General features: G+C 40.5%; 1 protein-coding gene across 2 annotated transcripts in view; it reads left to right on the top strand.

Moving 5' to 3' along the window:
* The first annotated feature begins 890 nt into the window (after nt 1-890).
* Nucleotides 891-17,643, top strand: part of LOC117591075 (zinc finger protein 263) — a 53,364-nt gene continuing 36,611 nt past the window's right edge. For both annotated transcript variants that reach the window (XM_034284176.1, XM_034284177.1), the window contains exon 1: nt 891-1,085. In XM_034284176.1, the coding sequence (XP_034140067.1) occupies nt 1,048-1,085 (38 nt within the window). In that variant the 5' untranslated portion in view covers nt 891-1,047. The remainder of the gene's footprint in view (nt 1,086-17,643) is intronic.

The raw sequence follows: 17,643 nt of genomic DNA, 5'->3' as shown, positions 1-17,643 counted from the left end.
TTGAAGCGTATAAATCAAGGGGCACTGGCTGCTAGGGATTGTAGTCTGAGTCTCAGTCTCAGTCTCTTCTGCTCCTCCTCCCTTGAGCATGAGAATGAGAGGAGAGTCCATCAGTGCGGATAGTTCATTTGAGGCTTCATTAATATACGCGGCAACGGATATGTGTTTGTGTGTGGAGCATAAACTTAACCTGAGGCTATAAATTGAAACGATTTTTGCACTGAACACGCAATTAGTTCTCCTCTAGTCCCCTTCAGTAGCCCCTCCCCCCCAACCAAGCCAGAGGTGCCCCCTCTTCTTGGAGTTCTCTTTCAAATGTCCAGCAAAAAAAAATTGAAACATGTTTCAGAAATATGTACGAATTATTCCAATGACATTTGAGAAATCGTTCCAACAAAATGTGAGGTTCTGCGCTAGCTGTCTACTGTCTTGCCCCTACTCTTGCTATCGCCCTCGCCCTGTTGTGCTGTCTTTCTCCCACTAACTGCTGCTAATGACACAGGAAATGTGTAGAATTTTGTTGCATCAATATTATGCCCCTGGGCCCCTGTTTAAAGATAGTTTTTACATATGTATGTACATATGTAGATTGAATTAAGTCTGATTAATTTGTAGATAATTATAAAGTTTTTTGAACCTGTTTTGCGGCCATATTTAAGATAGGTGTAAAGTTACATTAATTATCGCGTAAAGTTTAATTGAGTAATTTCCAATATATTTCAAAGTTTTTTTCCACTGCTAAAAGTAAGAATTATTCCACTCAAACTCATAAGTGCTCAACTTTTCGAATGCACTCACGCATTTCTCACTCGCCTAATCTCTCTCACGTTCTCGCGCTCTCTCTCTCGTTTCGACTTTGCCCAACTTCGAATTTCGAACTGGCAAACGCGTTGCCGTATGGTTGCTAGTGAAAAGTGCGCTGTGGCTTCAATTAGTGCTGTTTTCTTTTGTTTTTATTGTTTAAACTAATTGAAATGCATAAAGTAAAGTATTAAACATAAAGTATGCAGCTTCGGTGAGCGATTCCAATAATAAACTGTTAAATTTATGTCTTCCTTTGCTGTTGGCGAAAATTGCGTCTTTCGGTAAGTTCATTCGTAGGGTACTTGATAAAAGCAACAAAAGTAACTGCTGAGCAGGGTTCAATGTTTGTTTTGCTTGCCGTGTAACAAATTTGTTTATTTTAATAACTCCCACTTGTTGTAAAATTCGTATTTTATTGAATTTATTTGTTTATTGAAACAAACGAACGCCGGCTGCAAAAAAAGAACAGCTGATTTATTTTGTTATTGCGAAAGAGAGCGGAGAGCGAGTTCGAATTTCGAACGTTTCGTGAGAGCCATTTCGTAGGCATACAAATTGACACGAATTAGATTTGACTTCGAAATTCGAACAGCAATTAAAGACGAAAAAATGTCCGTTAGAGATTTGAATGTTGTTGCTTGGGATTTATTTTAATGTATTTAAAAATGAGAAAAAATTAAATTAATTGCGTAATTGTTTTGTGTGTAAAAAATGGAAAATCTTATTACGCACTCAATTAAATATTAAATATGCTTACTTGTAAAAAAAATGCACATATCGCATTTAGAGAAAAATCAACAAAAAAATTAATATCCACCATATCTACATAGTATGTACTCATTACATGAACAGATACTAGTTATTTATCTTCAAAATATATTCAAAAACATGTTTTTGCATGGATGTGAATTCAAGAGTCCCACACACATGCGAATATATTTTACATTCATATGAATGGTTCTCTTGGTTGCCGAATGTTGGTTCCTCCTTTTGTGTCTGGGCGGAGCAGTCGCAGCCGTTCAAATGTTTTCCAACCTCCAGCAAGAGCCAGAAAGCAGAGACAGACACACGCTGCCCTGTCTGCCATCTCGCCTGCTCTTTAGGTTCTGTCAATCAATCACCTGTCAACGTGGCCACGCTCACTGGCCATGAACTTACCCCGGACACGAGGCACTTGGCCAATACACACACAGATACTCAGCATAAAGCATTCTTGGCAGTATCGGGTGGGGATACATTTATTTGTGTACTCAAAAAGATACAAAACATGGCTGTGCCGGGGGACTTGCTGTTTGTTTATTAGAAATGGTGGACTTTGACTGGATTTCCACATGGGATTCGGATATTTTCTTTTTTGTAGTAACAGGGGAACTACAATTTTTAAGTGGATATGTTTGCTGGGATTTAAAAGTGAAGAACTTATGTATGTATTTTGGCATTCTTCAAGGGATCAATTTATAAATCAATAAGAGCTGTTCAGGTTTTCTTACCTTAGTGATGCCATTAATAATGCCAAGAATAAGCATGTAAGATTTCATTAATGCCAAATACATATGTATGTATTCTCGAATGGTTTTCTTCTCCATATACACTCACACCCATTAATATTATGATTGTATAAGATAGCTTTCATCCATCATGGAGAGGATGTTTCATTATTAAATAAACTTAAACTTTTACACCAATATCCACCAAAGTGTAGGTTTTCATCACTCCACAATTGCTCACTAGTACACATTCTGGACCTCCCTCTAACTTTCTTCTATTCCCATTTTTCTCCGTTCTTCTCATTATCATTAGCTTTTGCTTTCGTTTGTCTCCGCTCCAATCCTAGTCACTTTTCTTGCCCTTTTCGTTTTCTTTTGTCTTGGAATTCTTCTTTAGGCTGCTTTTTATTTTTTTCAGAAAAATTTATCGAATCCGCAGGACAATGCCAAAAGCAAAAGCAGAGTGAAAGCAATGAAACAGAAGCGAAACACAAATAAATAAGGATAATAGCTGGGTTAGAACAAAGAAGACCAAGAAGCAGAGAAAATAAATGTCTTGAAAGGGATGGTGGTGGATGAGGAAAAGCGGTAGAAGGTGGGTTCCAGTGACAAGGCAATTAAAAAATATTTAAACTGCCAAGTGGTGAGGACAAGCAGGCAGGAGTCTTTTGGTCTACGGCCTGACGGACTGCTTGGAGTGCGGACTCTGATGGCCAATGGATCCTGACGCCTTGAAGCTAAAGTTGTTGCCCCCAAAAGGGGGATGCAGGTGTGTCAGTGTGGGCGAGGGTCTAAGGGAAATATATGCATATATTTGCTTTATTTTGGTTTTTCTCCCTGAAAAATGGGTAGGGGTAGGGCAGGGGCCTGGGCTGACGTTTCTCCCCCACCGGTAAGAAAATCAGTTTGAGTTGTGTGATTGTGTACGTGAGCATAACGGTTAAAATGGCCATAGACGGGAGCTCAGAACTCTGTCCCGTCCACGTCCACCCCGATATGATAGACGGTCCAACCCTCAGAACACAAACCTTGCCACTGGCTTGGGTTTGGGCTCCGTTGCTGCTGTCAAAATTGATTGATTGAATTGCCACTTTATGAAATTTGTGAGTCTTCAGAGATGTGCGTGGAAATTTCGTGTTTTCTCGTCTTCGTCTGCCTCATTCCTTCGGGGGTGGTGTGTGGTTTTTGGGATGGTATTTCCAGGCTTTCCTACTGGCCGAGGGTTGCTTTTGCAGCTGATTTGTGTTTTTGTGTGAGTGTGTGAGGCGCTATGGCTAACAATTTACAGCATAAAATACATAAAATTATGTGCAGCGCTAAGGCGAGGCCGAGGCGGCCATTAAATGTGATAGATTTATGACAGATAGCCATCCAGCTAAAGCGGTATCCTAAAACAATGCCAACACTATGGGTGGGTGAATGGGTGGATGGATATGGTAGGAGTCTTGGGGCTATCCAAACCTCCATAAAGATAGAGCTGATTAAAATTGCAAAATTGTTGAAATGAGATTTGCTTGGTGTAGAAATCTCTGGCTGGGGGGAGTAGTAAGTTCTTTATGGAGCATGGCAAAAGGTTTGGCGATTTTTAGGGAATAGAAAACAAAGGAACTAGAGAAGTAAGGATAGAAAAAAATCTAGTTAACGATAGGTAGAATTTGCTATTGTATAGACATTTAAAGGAAGGACAACATTTGTCAAAAAGTAAATTCGAAAAAAATATATTTTAAAATCGGAATAAATAGGACAAAATAATCATGAGAAAGGTTCTCTATTTGATGTCGGGGATATAAATAAAGCTATATTCTTTCCTACTTCATTATTCAATCATTATATTTGCCTTCTAAGGACTTTTGAAACTCTTCAATATCAAAATCTATGCACACAAAAATCCCAATGGAATGATCCAGGTAGCCTGCTCCTACCTCATTCCGACAGGCGAAACCCGTGATGAAAAAGGAACCAATTTGAATGCAAAATATATTCGAAGTAGAAGGCTTATTAGAATAAATTGCAGAAATTAAAAGCACAGAGAACCAACTACCAAATGAAATTAATCCCACCGACCCAATCCCCCCCACCTCTGCTTAAGAATACCAAATTGAATAAGGTAGAAACGCGTGGCCCGTGCCACACCCGAGCTCTCTCCTGCTTGAGGCAATCACAAAATGATTGAATGGTAATTTCAGGCGGCGAAAAGTTGGCTTCTGGCTTTTGGTGTTCTTTTCGTATTTTCGGATATTCGGATTGGAGTGTTGTTGTTTGTGGCATAAATTCCCATTATTTATGAGGGGGCTGTAACTGTTTGTGATATTTTATTTCGCGCTAGGAAAGCAATGGATAATTTGCGCACCCAAAAACAAAAACAAGAAAAAAACAAAAAACTTAACAAAGAAAAAGCGTCCCGAATGTTTGGAATTAATTGCCCAAGCCCGCTCTGCTGCGCTCCTCGATCCTCTCTGGGGTTCTGCGTTTTCTGTCTCTCCTCCAATCACAAACAGAAGAAAAAAATGTTTTAATTAATAAAATTGTATGTGTGTGCGAAAATTGAAAGGAATTTTCCTGTCTCTTAGTACCGTACCCATTTTCCGCCGCTGCGTTCTGGGTGTTGTTCTCGCATTCATCTTCGACGCTCAGTCGCAGGCATCTCTGCTCTCTCGCATTGGCCTCTTATTTCGTATGCAAATGATTTATGTCAGAAAGTGTCCTGCCACTAGAGTGGGAGGAGGTAGAGGAGAAGGAGGAGTCGTGGTCCAAAAAGTAGATTAGAATGACCCCAGTCCCCCTAAACTTTTCCTATGGCCCTCGCAAATGAGCGGACATTCGCCCTGGAACGAGCGAATTTTTGCAGAGGTCGTCGTCTGCAATTTCTCAATTGCTGAAGCGGGGGAGAGAGAGAGGCTTTTTAAGATATTTACTTAACATCCTTTTATCCTCACGCGGACGTGGATGGTGAATGTGGACAAGGCCGAGAACGAGGACGCGGGGTTTTTGTATCAACAACAAAACGATAAACTTGCCGCATAGCCACGACTACGAGACTCAGAGAAATGCAAAAAAGGACGAAGGACACGTCTTGTCTGTCAAACCAAAATGTCACCGCGGGGTGAATTACTGGCAAACCAAAAGAGAGAGAAAAAATGCTGCAACAACAAAAATACAACGAGAGAGCAGTGTATGGGTAATAACTGCAAGGCGGCAATGGGAATACTCTAAGCTTTTGAACTGAGGGAAAGGATATTGTATTAATTGGTTTGTGTTTTTGGAGGTGTTAATATGTTTTGTTACCCACTAATAGAAGATATTTGGAAAAAAATGCGAAAATTGGTAGATACAAGTTTTTGCAGGTGCACTTATATCTGTAATACAGATATAAGGAATATTGGAATTTACCATATTACAATCAAAACCATACAATGATTCGGATGATTTGATAAGTATTAACCTATTTTATTCCAAATCGAATCTCTAGTTAATGTAGTATATAATTTATATATATTTTTATATATTACTGCTCCTCAAAATCGATGTCCTCGATTTTATATGAATTTTCCTTCTATTCCCATAATTTCCTTTTTCAAAACCTTTTTTTCGCACTCTATTTAGAAAGAGCATTCTCACTTGCGGTCATAAGAAATAAAGCAACAAAAAAAGATTCCCCTCAAACAAAGAAGAGTGTATCTGTGTGTGTTTTATGTGTGTGAGCAGGACAACATCAGATTAGAGCACGACGCGCGCGCCCCAAAGCAAACAAAGCGAAACAGAATACACAAGAAACGAGAAAGATAGAGCAGGAGCTGGCGGCCAAAAGAGGGACAGAAAGAGACAAACTTATGCCAAGCGGGAGATGTGGATGAGTGGTGGGGGGAGGAAATATGCCGAGCGTGTGAGTGATTTATGGGCCAACGAGTGACGAGGACGAACCAGAATTCTTCAGGATAATGCCGACATAACGAGATTGTTTTATGTACACATTTTCTCCTTGTTTGCGCCGTCGTCCTCGTTTTCGTTGTTTCGTTCCATGTTCGTGGTGTCGGAGCCCGGACATCGTCCTTGTCGGCAATGGGTGCCTCGCTGTAGGTGGAGTCGCAGTCGGATCCTGGAGTATACATATGTACACATAACGACACTTTTCGCTGACTACTCCCGATGTTGCGCATCCCTTACAGTGATTTCCATATATACATATACACTCGTACTAGTCCGTATAAATCTATGTGTGCGTTATCTGTTTATATAACTGTCTCTGTGTGGATGTGGGTGTCTCTGGCAGTCCTGTTTGTCTGTGTTTACTTATGCCCAGAGGACCTTCAATCAAATCCGTAATCCTAATTCAGTGCGTTAATGAGCTTCACATTAATTTGTCACCCACAAGGGCTCACCTGATATTGTGTTTATGCTCTTGCCCCATCCCCACCCCAGACACATTGCGACAGTCGAATGGTGGATTGGAGAATGTTGGATGGTCCTTGAAACAGTTGTGCCTAAATATGTCGCTCCAGAGTTTGCTAGGATCTTGGGTTTTGACTAATTAAAGACTATGTTGCAGGAAATAACAAATATTTTTATATTTTATAGTATTTTAAAGGAGGGGGAAAAAATACATATGTATAGGGATTTTAAGTGTTAGAATCTCAAATTGTAGGATATTGTTTTTTTATTTCATATCAAAGGAAGCGCTTTCTATATTTAACTGTAGCAGTTACTTTTTATACCCGGTACTCGAAGAGTAAGTAGGGTATATTGTATTTGTGCACAAAGTGAATGTATGTAACACACAGCAGGAAACGTTTCCGACCCCATAAAGTATATATTCTTGATCAGCATCAATAGCCGAGTCGAATGAGCCATGCCTGTCTGTCCGTCCGTCTGCCCGTCCGTCTTGTTGAGCGCCTGGATCTCAGAGACCATAAAAGCTAAAGCCACCAAATTCTGCATCCAGACTTCTGTATGCTCACACTGTTACAAGTGTATTTAAAAAATGAGCTCCGCCCCCGCAAAAGGGCGAAAACCTTCCAAGCCTACAATTTTGCCTCTGCCTCTGCCGCGAGTCTGCAGTGTGTGGGTCTAGGGAAGGGGGGCGAGGTAAAGGGCGTGTTGGTGTGAGAAGTGTTGTAGATGTAGATGACAGATGAAGAAACAATTTAAAATTTCACGCTAAGGTGCAGGTGTAGTACTGAGTGCCGGGTATAAAAGTTGCGACGCCTAAGATGCGTCTCACACGTCCCTTCTCGTTCTCTTTCTTTCTGTGTCAATTTTGAATGATAACATTTATTTTAGAGCAGGAAAACCTCATCATAAACATCCCACCTTTCCACCTTTAAGGTATCTAGAAATGATTTCAAAATGAGCATTCTCTGGTACAATATATGCAAGAATATAATAATATATAATTTAGAGATTATATGTATATGGATGTATATATGAACTACCAATTTTTACCATTTCTACCAGCTCTCAATCTTTTTTCGTTGTTCCACATCCATATTCATTGTTCTTAGATATGTTCATATTTAACGCAAAAACTGCTCAAAGTAACCTTACGAACGTCTAATTAGTAAAATTACGAAAAAAAAAACACAAATAAACAAATTTCATTGAATTTGTTAAGTGCTCAATCTACGATATTTTGTGGCAATTGTACAAAAGGAACGGAGCGGAGCCCGCCAACGATTAATGATTCATGTCCGTACAGAGAGAGAACCAAATTTCGAGGGTTCCTCTCGCTGCCAGTTTCTTTTGTGTCCTTCTGTCTTGTGGCTGTGTGTGATATATTCTTCATAATTTCTAATTTCCGGCTAAAAATAATTCTAAACAATAAGTAGAAATTATTTGAGAAACTTTTCGGGAGCTTGTTTTGCAAATTTACAACTAAAAAGAAAAGCCAGAGAAGGGGAACGGAGGGAAGTCCCTTATGCCAGCCTGCCACCCCCGACTAACGTCGATACAAACAAATTCTCATTAATGGCCAAGAGAACGGCTGAAACCCAGCAGCAGAACCCAGAGATAAGGCAAGGGGTACGGGGACTGAGAAAGTAACCCAGAAATGGTACCTAAAGCGAAGCGAAAAATTCAAGCATGTAAATGAGTCCGGGATTCGGGGTTTCGGGCTTCGTGGTTATTGGTGCGGGAGTTTTTAGGTTAGAGAAGTTCCTACGCTTGCTCGGGGTGGGAGTGGGTTTGGGTTGGTGGAATACAAAATATGATTTTGACAGAAAACAAAAAACAAAATCCATAATTCAGGATAAAACATAATTCCACACAGCAAAAGGAGAGGGAGGGGCGGGTTCAGAGAGAAAAGAGAGAGGCGAGGTATGTCCCACACAGATGCATAAGAAAACGGGCCATCAAATTAGATTTAGGAGAGCGAATGCTTAGATACCCTATATAGTGGGTTGAAAGTAGCAGAATATGATGAAATATTTTAAAAATTAATTAAAAGATGAATCTATAATTTAAAGCGTTGTATGGGGTCAGATTTTGATTCTTGTTGGGTTTGCAATACCTGAATAAAATAATGTTTTATGCAACATTTTAGTAAAAAAGCTATCAAAGCTAAACGAAAGCTTTTGGTTTGGAAAATGTGAGTACCGGGTATGATGAGTTGTGGTTATATCGGTTTTATTGGGATGATAAAGAAGTATATACATATGTACATAAATATGTACAATATAAATATGTATAGGATGTGTAAGTTCCTACAGGGTGTACTTCCCCTTCTTTACCCACGTTGTCAAGCCTATTTTCTTAACCATAAAACTATCTAAAAAAGAGGGTACAAAGAAATAAAGCTCTGGCTGAAAAAAACAGCATTATGAATTACGATACAATGGCGGGCAAAGACAAATGAAAACGAGAAGGGACGTGTGAGACGCTTCTTATGCGTCACAACTTTTATACCCGGCCCTCAGTACTACATCTGCACCTTAGCGGTGTTTTGTCAAATTTTAAATATTTTCTTCTTCTGTCATCTACATCTACAACACTTCTCACACCAACACGCTCCTTTAACTCGCCGCCCTTCCCTAGACCCACACACTGCAGACTCGCGGCAGAGGCAGAGGCAGCGCCCGCACACAAAAAAAAACAAATATAAGCTGCGGGACGGGGTGGGTTAAAAGTCGGCAGAGGCAAAGGCAGGGGAACGGCAGAGCCAGGGGCCTAGTGAAGCAGAAGCAGAGTGTGAATGAGAAAATGTGAAAAGAACAACATAAGCTGCAGGACAGGGTGGGTTTAGCCACTGCAAATTAATTTCTTCATTCTGGCTATAATAATGATCCAATCGGATCCCAATTTGGTGATCTGGTAGATATGGCCATTCCCTACGGAATGGCGTTTTTAGTTTTCTTTTATTTTCAAAACTGTAGATTTGGGAGGTTTTCGCCCTTTTGAGGGGGCGGAAATACACTTGTAACAGTGTGAGCATACAGAATCTAGATGCAGAATTTGGTGGCTCTAGCTTTTATGGTCTCTGAGATCCAGGACAGACGGGCGGACAGACAGACATGGCTCAATCGACTCGGCTATTGATGCTGATCAAGAATATATACTTTATGGGGTCGGAAACGTTTCCTTCTGTGTCTTACATACATTCACTTTGTGCACAAATACAATATACCCTATTTACTCTTCGAGTACCGGGTATAAAAAGAGAGTAAAAGAGATGCTAAGAAGAGAGTGAGGGAGAGGGTGTGGCGTGTTGTGTGAGTGTGAGTGAGAAGCAGTTACAGTTATTTATTAAATCCCTTTACGCATTTTCATAATAATTTCACAACAACATTTTAAATACGATGGCGACGCTTCTAAAGGGAGGACGGACCAGGGTGGAATGGTTACTGTGTGCCATCGGGTGCTTCATGTCATTGCCCGGATGTTGGTATCATTAAACTTGTATGCAAGCAGGAGGCACATAGAGTCGCAGTCAACGGAGGAGGACGCACAAACAGGGAACAGCACTCATCATAAAAAGGACAAACGAGCGTGCATTTAATCCCTTCTGGAACAAAAAAATTCATATTTTTTTCTAGCTCGCGAGTAGCAGAAATAGCAAAAGCAACAAAAAACAAAGCAAAAACACTCGAAATAAAAACAAGATGGGACGTGTGCGACGCTTCTTACGCGTCACAATTTTTTATACCCGGCACTCAGTACTACATCTGCACCTTAGCTGTTATTTGTCAAATTTTACATTTTTTCTTCATCTGTCATCTACATCAACAACACTACTCACGCCAACACGCTCCTTTAGCTCGCCACCCTCCCATAGAGCCACCCACTGCAGAGTCAGGGCAGAGACGCGGCAGAGGCAGAGACGTGTCTGCGCGAAGCAGAGTGTGAAAGAGAGAATGTGAAAAAAACAAATATAAGCTGCGGGACGAGGTGGGTTTAGCCGCTGCAAATTAATTTCTTCATTCTGGCATAATAATGATCCAACCGGATCCCAATTCGGTGATCTGATAGATATTGCCATTCCCTACGAAATTGGGTTGCTCTTATCTTCAAACTGTGGATACAGTGCTAAACATATTTGGTGACCACCTCTTATAGTCATCAAGACGGAAGGACATCGAATCGCCTAATGATGTTGATCAAAAATATATATACTTTATGGGGTCGTTAAAGTCTCCTTCTGTGCGTTACGCACATTGCTCCGACCACAAATGCAATATACCCTAATTACTTTTCGAGTACCGGATATAAAAAGGGACAACAAACAGAGAAAGCTAAGAGGGAGATAGACTGTGGGGTGTCGGTTGGACAGAAAGCAGTTGTGTTGGAGCCGCCGCGCCGACTGAGGCGTAAGCTAAAGAAATTCGATGGCGTCGCGGGTACAATGTAGGGGAATATGCGAGGAGGAATATAAACAAGCTGGCAGCCGTTTGTTATTTTATTTTATTGTAGCCCTGGAGACTCCCTACCCTGTATCCCTCGTATCCGTGCCGTATCCGTATCCGGCATTTTGCTGATGGGCAGTCGTCCGTCGTTCAAGTGCCTGCAGTCACCAGCTCTGTCGTTGTCGTTCTCATCGTCGTCGTCATCCTTGGGTCCTGCCATGGCTGGGGCATCGAAATTATAAACTTGGCTACTAAAGAAGGTTAAGTGATAAATTAACGCCACTGGCCCTGTCCCTGGCCCCCACCCCTCTTCGGCCCTTTCCACTTTGGAACGTAAATTCTTTATGCACGAGAGGACCTTTTAGTTTATTGTTATTGTACAGGAAAAGGAGGCAACCAGGCTAAAAAGGAAATCTCGGTTTCAATCGAATAATTACGAAAATTTGCCCAGAAAAGGCTATTCTTGGAGGCCAAGAAATCTGCTCGGTTGGTGTGTTACTGACTTTAAGCTTTGATTGTTTGGATAAATGAAGGAATCGCAGTTTTTTTTATGACTTGTTGGGGTATTCAATATGCCATTTAATGTAATTATTATAATAAAAGAACTGCTACAACTTCGCCTAATAAATCAGTTCAATTGCATCAAAATTCTATGAAAATTATGAGGATTGCCTCGTCCCTTGCTCTAATCAAGATTTTTCAGAATTGAATTCTTAAACTTCCTATTATTTTTATCACATTTATTTGTAGTAGAACCCCCAGAATGTTGCCTAATAAAAAAGTAATTATGAAATATAAATTCTCAAATAATAATTTTTTTTTTTGAACAGTGTATCAACTTTATTTAAGATCTGTCTTTTGCAGACAATTATGAAATTACCTCTTTTGGGTACTTGGCATTCTTATTTTAGTTATCTCTTATCCGTTGTTGAGTCCGTAAATCCAGAGCAGGCTGCTGAACATGCTGTTACGTAATTATCATTACTAGCATTTGAACTACTGACAGCACCATGGTTCATGCCAAATTCTCAAATATGAAATGTGTTTTGCATCTAGTTGCTGTTGTTTATCTTTAGAGTTTTTCTGTTGTGCCACCATTTCCTTCTTGAATGATCGCTTTCTCAATCAATTTGTGCACGAAGAGTAGCCGATTATAGAAAATTTGTTTGTCAATATAAATAGCTGTAGAATATTGACCACATCGCCACACTTGCCCGATGTTCTTTATCATTGGTTAACTTACCATTACTACAACTACCATTACTACAACTTAACATTAACTTACTTTTTCCAAGTGAGGGATATGTGGAGAGCATTCACAATGCGAGTGGCAAGTAACTAAGGAAGCGATATGTCAATAGAACATATTTGAATTAATCCTATTGCTGTATATCCAGAACATAGAAATAGTGGATCGCAGCTCTTTTGAGATGGAAGTCCTTAGGGAAATTGTGCGGATTCTATAATGGTGCGGATTTCTATAATGGAGTGCACTTTTTTCTGAAGAAAACTTCAGAGGAAACGAGATGCCGTCAAGGGTTGCCACAACTTCAGCCAGCAACCTCCCCGGATAGCCTTTCTGTACTGATCCTAGGTCTGGATTGCTTTGAGCATTAACCCACGGACTACTTTTTCCCGGAGGGACATACGCCAAGGGACACATTGCAATGAGGAGGATATCTATGCCGTGGCCTTGAAGAAACAAACAAACAGTTGAAACAGAAAAAGAAATAAACAAACAGAAGCATATCTTCTTCTCCTTTCTCTGGTAGTCTCACGGGATACACAATGGCTTTCAATATGGCAGGAAATTGGATGAGTCATTCCTGGAAATGTTTCAGCAACTAATGGACTGTGGAGTCCTCAATCATACTCTGCTGTTAGTAGTGTCCTGAAGGATGGAGATGCCACAGCCTTTTCTGATATCAATCAAGGCAGAATGGAGGCTAACCATCCACTGACCATTAATTTCCTACCCCGAATGGCTAGAAGAGCACTTTCCTTTGGCTGTCAACAATCTCAAGATGAATGGTAGGCGACTGGTTACCGCTTAGGATCTGCATGCCGCACTCCTTGATATGCCACTGCTCACGGCACTGGAGGATAGGGTGATTCGCCTACGCAACCAGCAATTGGAGAATCCTTTAATGGGTGAGGAACTCCCTCGAGTACTGCGTATGCCAGAAGCCCACGAATATCCATCTCAAGGATAACCAAGTACAACGTGCCGCTCGTTTTATCATCATGCAGATCAAAAAACTGGTGGCTTATTCTATGAAGTTTTTTGCAGATTTTTTAATATTTTTCAAAGCTGTAAAATTAAGAATAAGATCCCATCTCCAGTCTCCATTGACACTTCTTCCTATGTGACTCTTTATTTCTTTTCAATTGCCAAATCATTATCTACCACTATAGCTTCCCTTTAATTCTAAGCAAATTTCTTGATGGATTTTCCACTATATTAACCATAACTCAAGCACGCATATCCTTTTGCTTACTCATATATCGTTGATGTAGTTCCTTTGAGGAGCTTAATTATCCCTATATCCCTTAGACATGCTTAAACTCTTACCCTGCCCCCCTGCTATGACATTATTAGCCATGGGACAGAGCTGCCAATAGACTTAAAGGACATTTCAACTCACAGATATACTGATACGTCTGTATGCGGCGTATCTAAGGATACACATCATATGTTCCCTTCTGTTCTCTTTTGGAGGAACGACGTAGTCTAATCTGATGATTTATAGAACATTTAGGTCGCCATATAGTCGTCGCATTAATTACGCCTCATAATGAGCGATTTATGCGAAAGAGAGAGAAGAAGAGAGGAGAGCGTCTGCTGCCAATGTTGCCAGGCTATAGGCTAGAGCCTGCATGCATTTTAAGTATTCCTCTTCCTGCTGCTACCGCTTCTGCTTCCTTTACACATCACACATCCTACCACTCCTGCTGCTGCCATGATAAGAAATGTTGATGTATGCCAAAACTGCCAACGCCCTGAGGCGGCCGAAGGGAATCACATTACCACAAAATGCCCCGTAATTATACTTTTTATGATGGCAGAAGGATCCAGCCGCTCACCGCTACCCTGCCCCTGATAATGAGTGACCTTATCAGCCCGCGAGGGTGTGTTCTGCGTGTTTTTGTGCTGACTCCATAGATGTGTTCAAATTGTATGTTCTTTTTATTCAATTTTTACGAGTGCAGTGTCAGCGTCCGCGTTAATCACACAAATATTTACAGTTTATTTTTAATGCGACCTGACTCCTTTTTGCTGACTGATTTATGATATAGCTCGTACGACGTTCTGGCCATGTGGTCATGCATTTGACGTGTGATTTATTCCCACCTGATTGACAACCGCAAAAAGAAATGGGAATATGAATGGGCAGAAAAATGCGTGTGTTTAGGTTAAGGTTTCTAGTTGAAAGGAATTGAGAATTGTGTGGGATTGTCAAGAATCAATTTTAGTCTTCATACTGTGGATTCCCTAAAAAACCTTGTACTTTTCATACAATAATCTGATTTTGAGACCATAAACATAAGTAAATACGTTGGAATTTTTAAAATATGTATCTGAAAGCATGCAGAATGTTAAGACAGATATAACAGAACTAAAAGTTTGGCCAGTAAACAACATAAGCTTGTTAGCTCAATTATTCTTTATGGAATTCATTTAAAATGAAAAAAAGGATGTATGATCACCGATACATCAAATGATTATAAAAGTATAATTATGCGATAGAAGTGAAGAGGACAGCGCAACACTTATAACCAAAACCTTTCGTTTAAGTGCTTTAAATGTGTTGATTGTTCACAACGAATTCTTCCAGAAATTCTAGAGTTATTTTTATCCTCAACATCTAGTTGCAAAATTAAAGCAAATTCTCTAAACCTTCGAAAAAACATGTATACTTCAGGTATTTAAGCCTCTGAAATAGAAATAGTGTAAATACAATAAATATTTCAAATAGTTTCATAATTGCTATATCTCTCTTTCCAGTAGATATTATTTAATAATTTAATGTCCAAAATCCACAAATATGCTTAGGATTATAAACTATTTTATGCCCAATATGCCTCGTAATTTCCCTAAATCATTTTAAAAAGCTTTTTTCTTTGGATGTTAGCTCGTAAAAGCGGAAACGCAATCCATCGTTACTGTCCATCGTAAATTTGGTAAACGGGCTTAAGTGATTTTCACACCAAAAACCAGCGGGTCACTTTGACTATTTCCAAATGGTACTCGTACTCGGATCTCTCTATAGCTACGGGACACACATAAAATTAAATTTGATGTACATCCAATGTGTACCCGAATACGAACACATTTCAACAATTAAATAGCAATAAAAGTCCGCTTGTGATGATGTTTTGTGGTCTTTGGTCGTTGTTCATTTGACCGGGCTTTTAAGGCCATCATCTCATCAGCGTAGAACTTTTCCTGACAAGAGGCGGGCGGGTTCAAACGTCAAAATGCGAGAAATCTGTCACGCCCCTAGGGGCAGTCCACCTGAATATGGAAACCCAAAAGCAGAGACTTTGCTTTGCGTCTTGTGTTTACTCTTGTTTACTGTCAAATAATGGCAGAAGTCGTAAAATCTTTAATTTTATGAGCAAGATCGTAAAATATAAGACAAGGCCAAGAGAGAGGGAGAGAAAGGCAAAAAGAGAGACCAGGACAACCCGGCTGTCCTCTTTCTGTTTATTTAATTAAACATTTTCTATTTGAAATGTGTGTGTTTTCCTCTTTGGGTGTGAAGAAACATCTGTCCCCTGCTTTCGGGATGGTTGATCTTCTTGTCCCTCGCCTCGCCCACTTGATGATATGATGGTTACAAAATACTAATCAGAATTTATGGCATTCATCCAATTAAAAGTGCATCTTTTGAAACCAAAACCAGCCCGAGAAGGTGCACCAACCAATTGGAAAATTTAATGTCGTAGAGGAAATGTAGATCCCCCACACACGCGTTGAAACGGAAGCCATTCCCCAGTGTCCACCAAAAGTTGGAAGAGCCACGGGCAGAGTCCAAGTCGAAACATTAATGTAATGCACTTAACAGGGATTTATCGCCACCGACAGCCGACCGCCAGCCCACACATGGTTATGGGATACACACAGAAAGATGAAAAGATCACACCAGAGAGCGGAGCATGATCCATAAGTTTGTGTTCAGATTTTGAGTGGGATTTATAGAAGTGATGTTCTTTGGGGTTTGGGTGTGTCTTAAGCGATATATTGATGGGTTTTAATGCCCGCTTTAAAATGTGCGATTGGTGTTTATAGAGTGTGCCATGCTAATCTGCCCAGGAATAACTATGAAATTATATAGGAAAATTAAATGGCTATAAATTGTTAATCCTTTAATCAAAAATTATTTGACAACCTTCCAAACCCGGCCAAAAAACAATCCAACTCAAAATCAAAACGAGAAGGGACGTGTGAGACGCTTCTTACGCGTCGCAACTTTTATACCCGGCACTCAGTACAACATCTGCACCTTAGCGGTTATTTGTAAAATTATACATATTTTCTTCATCTGTCATCTACATCAACAACACTACTCACACCAACACGCTCCTTTAGCTCGCCGCCCTTCCCTAGACCCACACACTGCAGACTCGCGGCAGAGGCAGAGGCAGCGCCCGCACACAAAAAAAAAACAAATATAAGCTGCGGGACGGAGTGGGTTAAAAGTCGTCAGAGGCGTCGGCAGGGGGAGGGGAGAGGGCAGAGGCAGAGGCCGAGTGAAACAGAAGCAGAGTGTGAATGAGAGAATATAAAAAGAACAACAAAAGCTGCGGGACAGGGTGGGTTCAGCCACTGGAAATTAATTTCTCCATTGTGGCTATAATAATGATCCAATCGGATCCAAATTTGGTGATCTGATAGATATGGCCATACCCTACGGAATGGCGTTTTTAGTTTTTTGAAATACACCGGTTTCAGCGTGAGCATACAGCAGTCCGGAGCCAAAAATTTGATGGCTCTAGCTCTTATAGTCTCTGAGAACTAGATGACAAACAAGACGGACACGCTTCCTTCTGTGCGTTACATACAACCGTTATTCACACAAATACAATATACCATGTTTACTCTTCGAGTACCGGGTATAAAAATATATTTTTTTAACATTTCCTGTGCCTGTTCATTAAATAGCTAGCAGATGAGATGAGAATAGCCTTAGCCGGATTAACTAAAAGAATAACAACAACAAAATCCATATCATATTTACGAGCAGGAGGAGTACTCAAAGTTGGGCCTGGGATATAGCATCACGGCAAAGGCAATCAAAATACTAAATCTGATGTACGCCGCTAATTGCGCATAGATTACCCGATGCATGAGCGATATTAAGAGAGAGAGAGGACAGGGAGAGGACAATCCACTCTATGCTCTGGTCTGGGATGCGTGTGCACCAACGAAAACCCAGGAGACAGCTCAATGAGAAATTGCGACAGAGACAACTCTATTTGGCCGGGCCAATCGACGAGGTCTGAGACCCGTTGCCTTA

Source organism: Drosophila guanche, unplaced genomic scaffold (genome assembly GCF_900245975.1).
Source record: "Drosophila guanche unplaced genomic scaffold, DGUA_6, whole genome shotgun sequence".
In the NCBI taxonomy this organism is placed as follows: domain Eukaryota; kingdom Metazoa; phylum Arthropoda; class Insecta; order Diptera; family Drosophilidae; genus Drosophila; species Drosophila guanche.
Note: the sequence above shows the minus strand (reverse complement) of the source record. Positions and strands in the feature narration are given on the sequence as shown.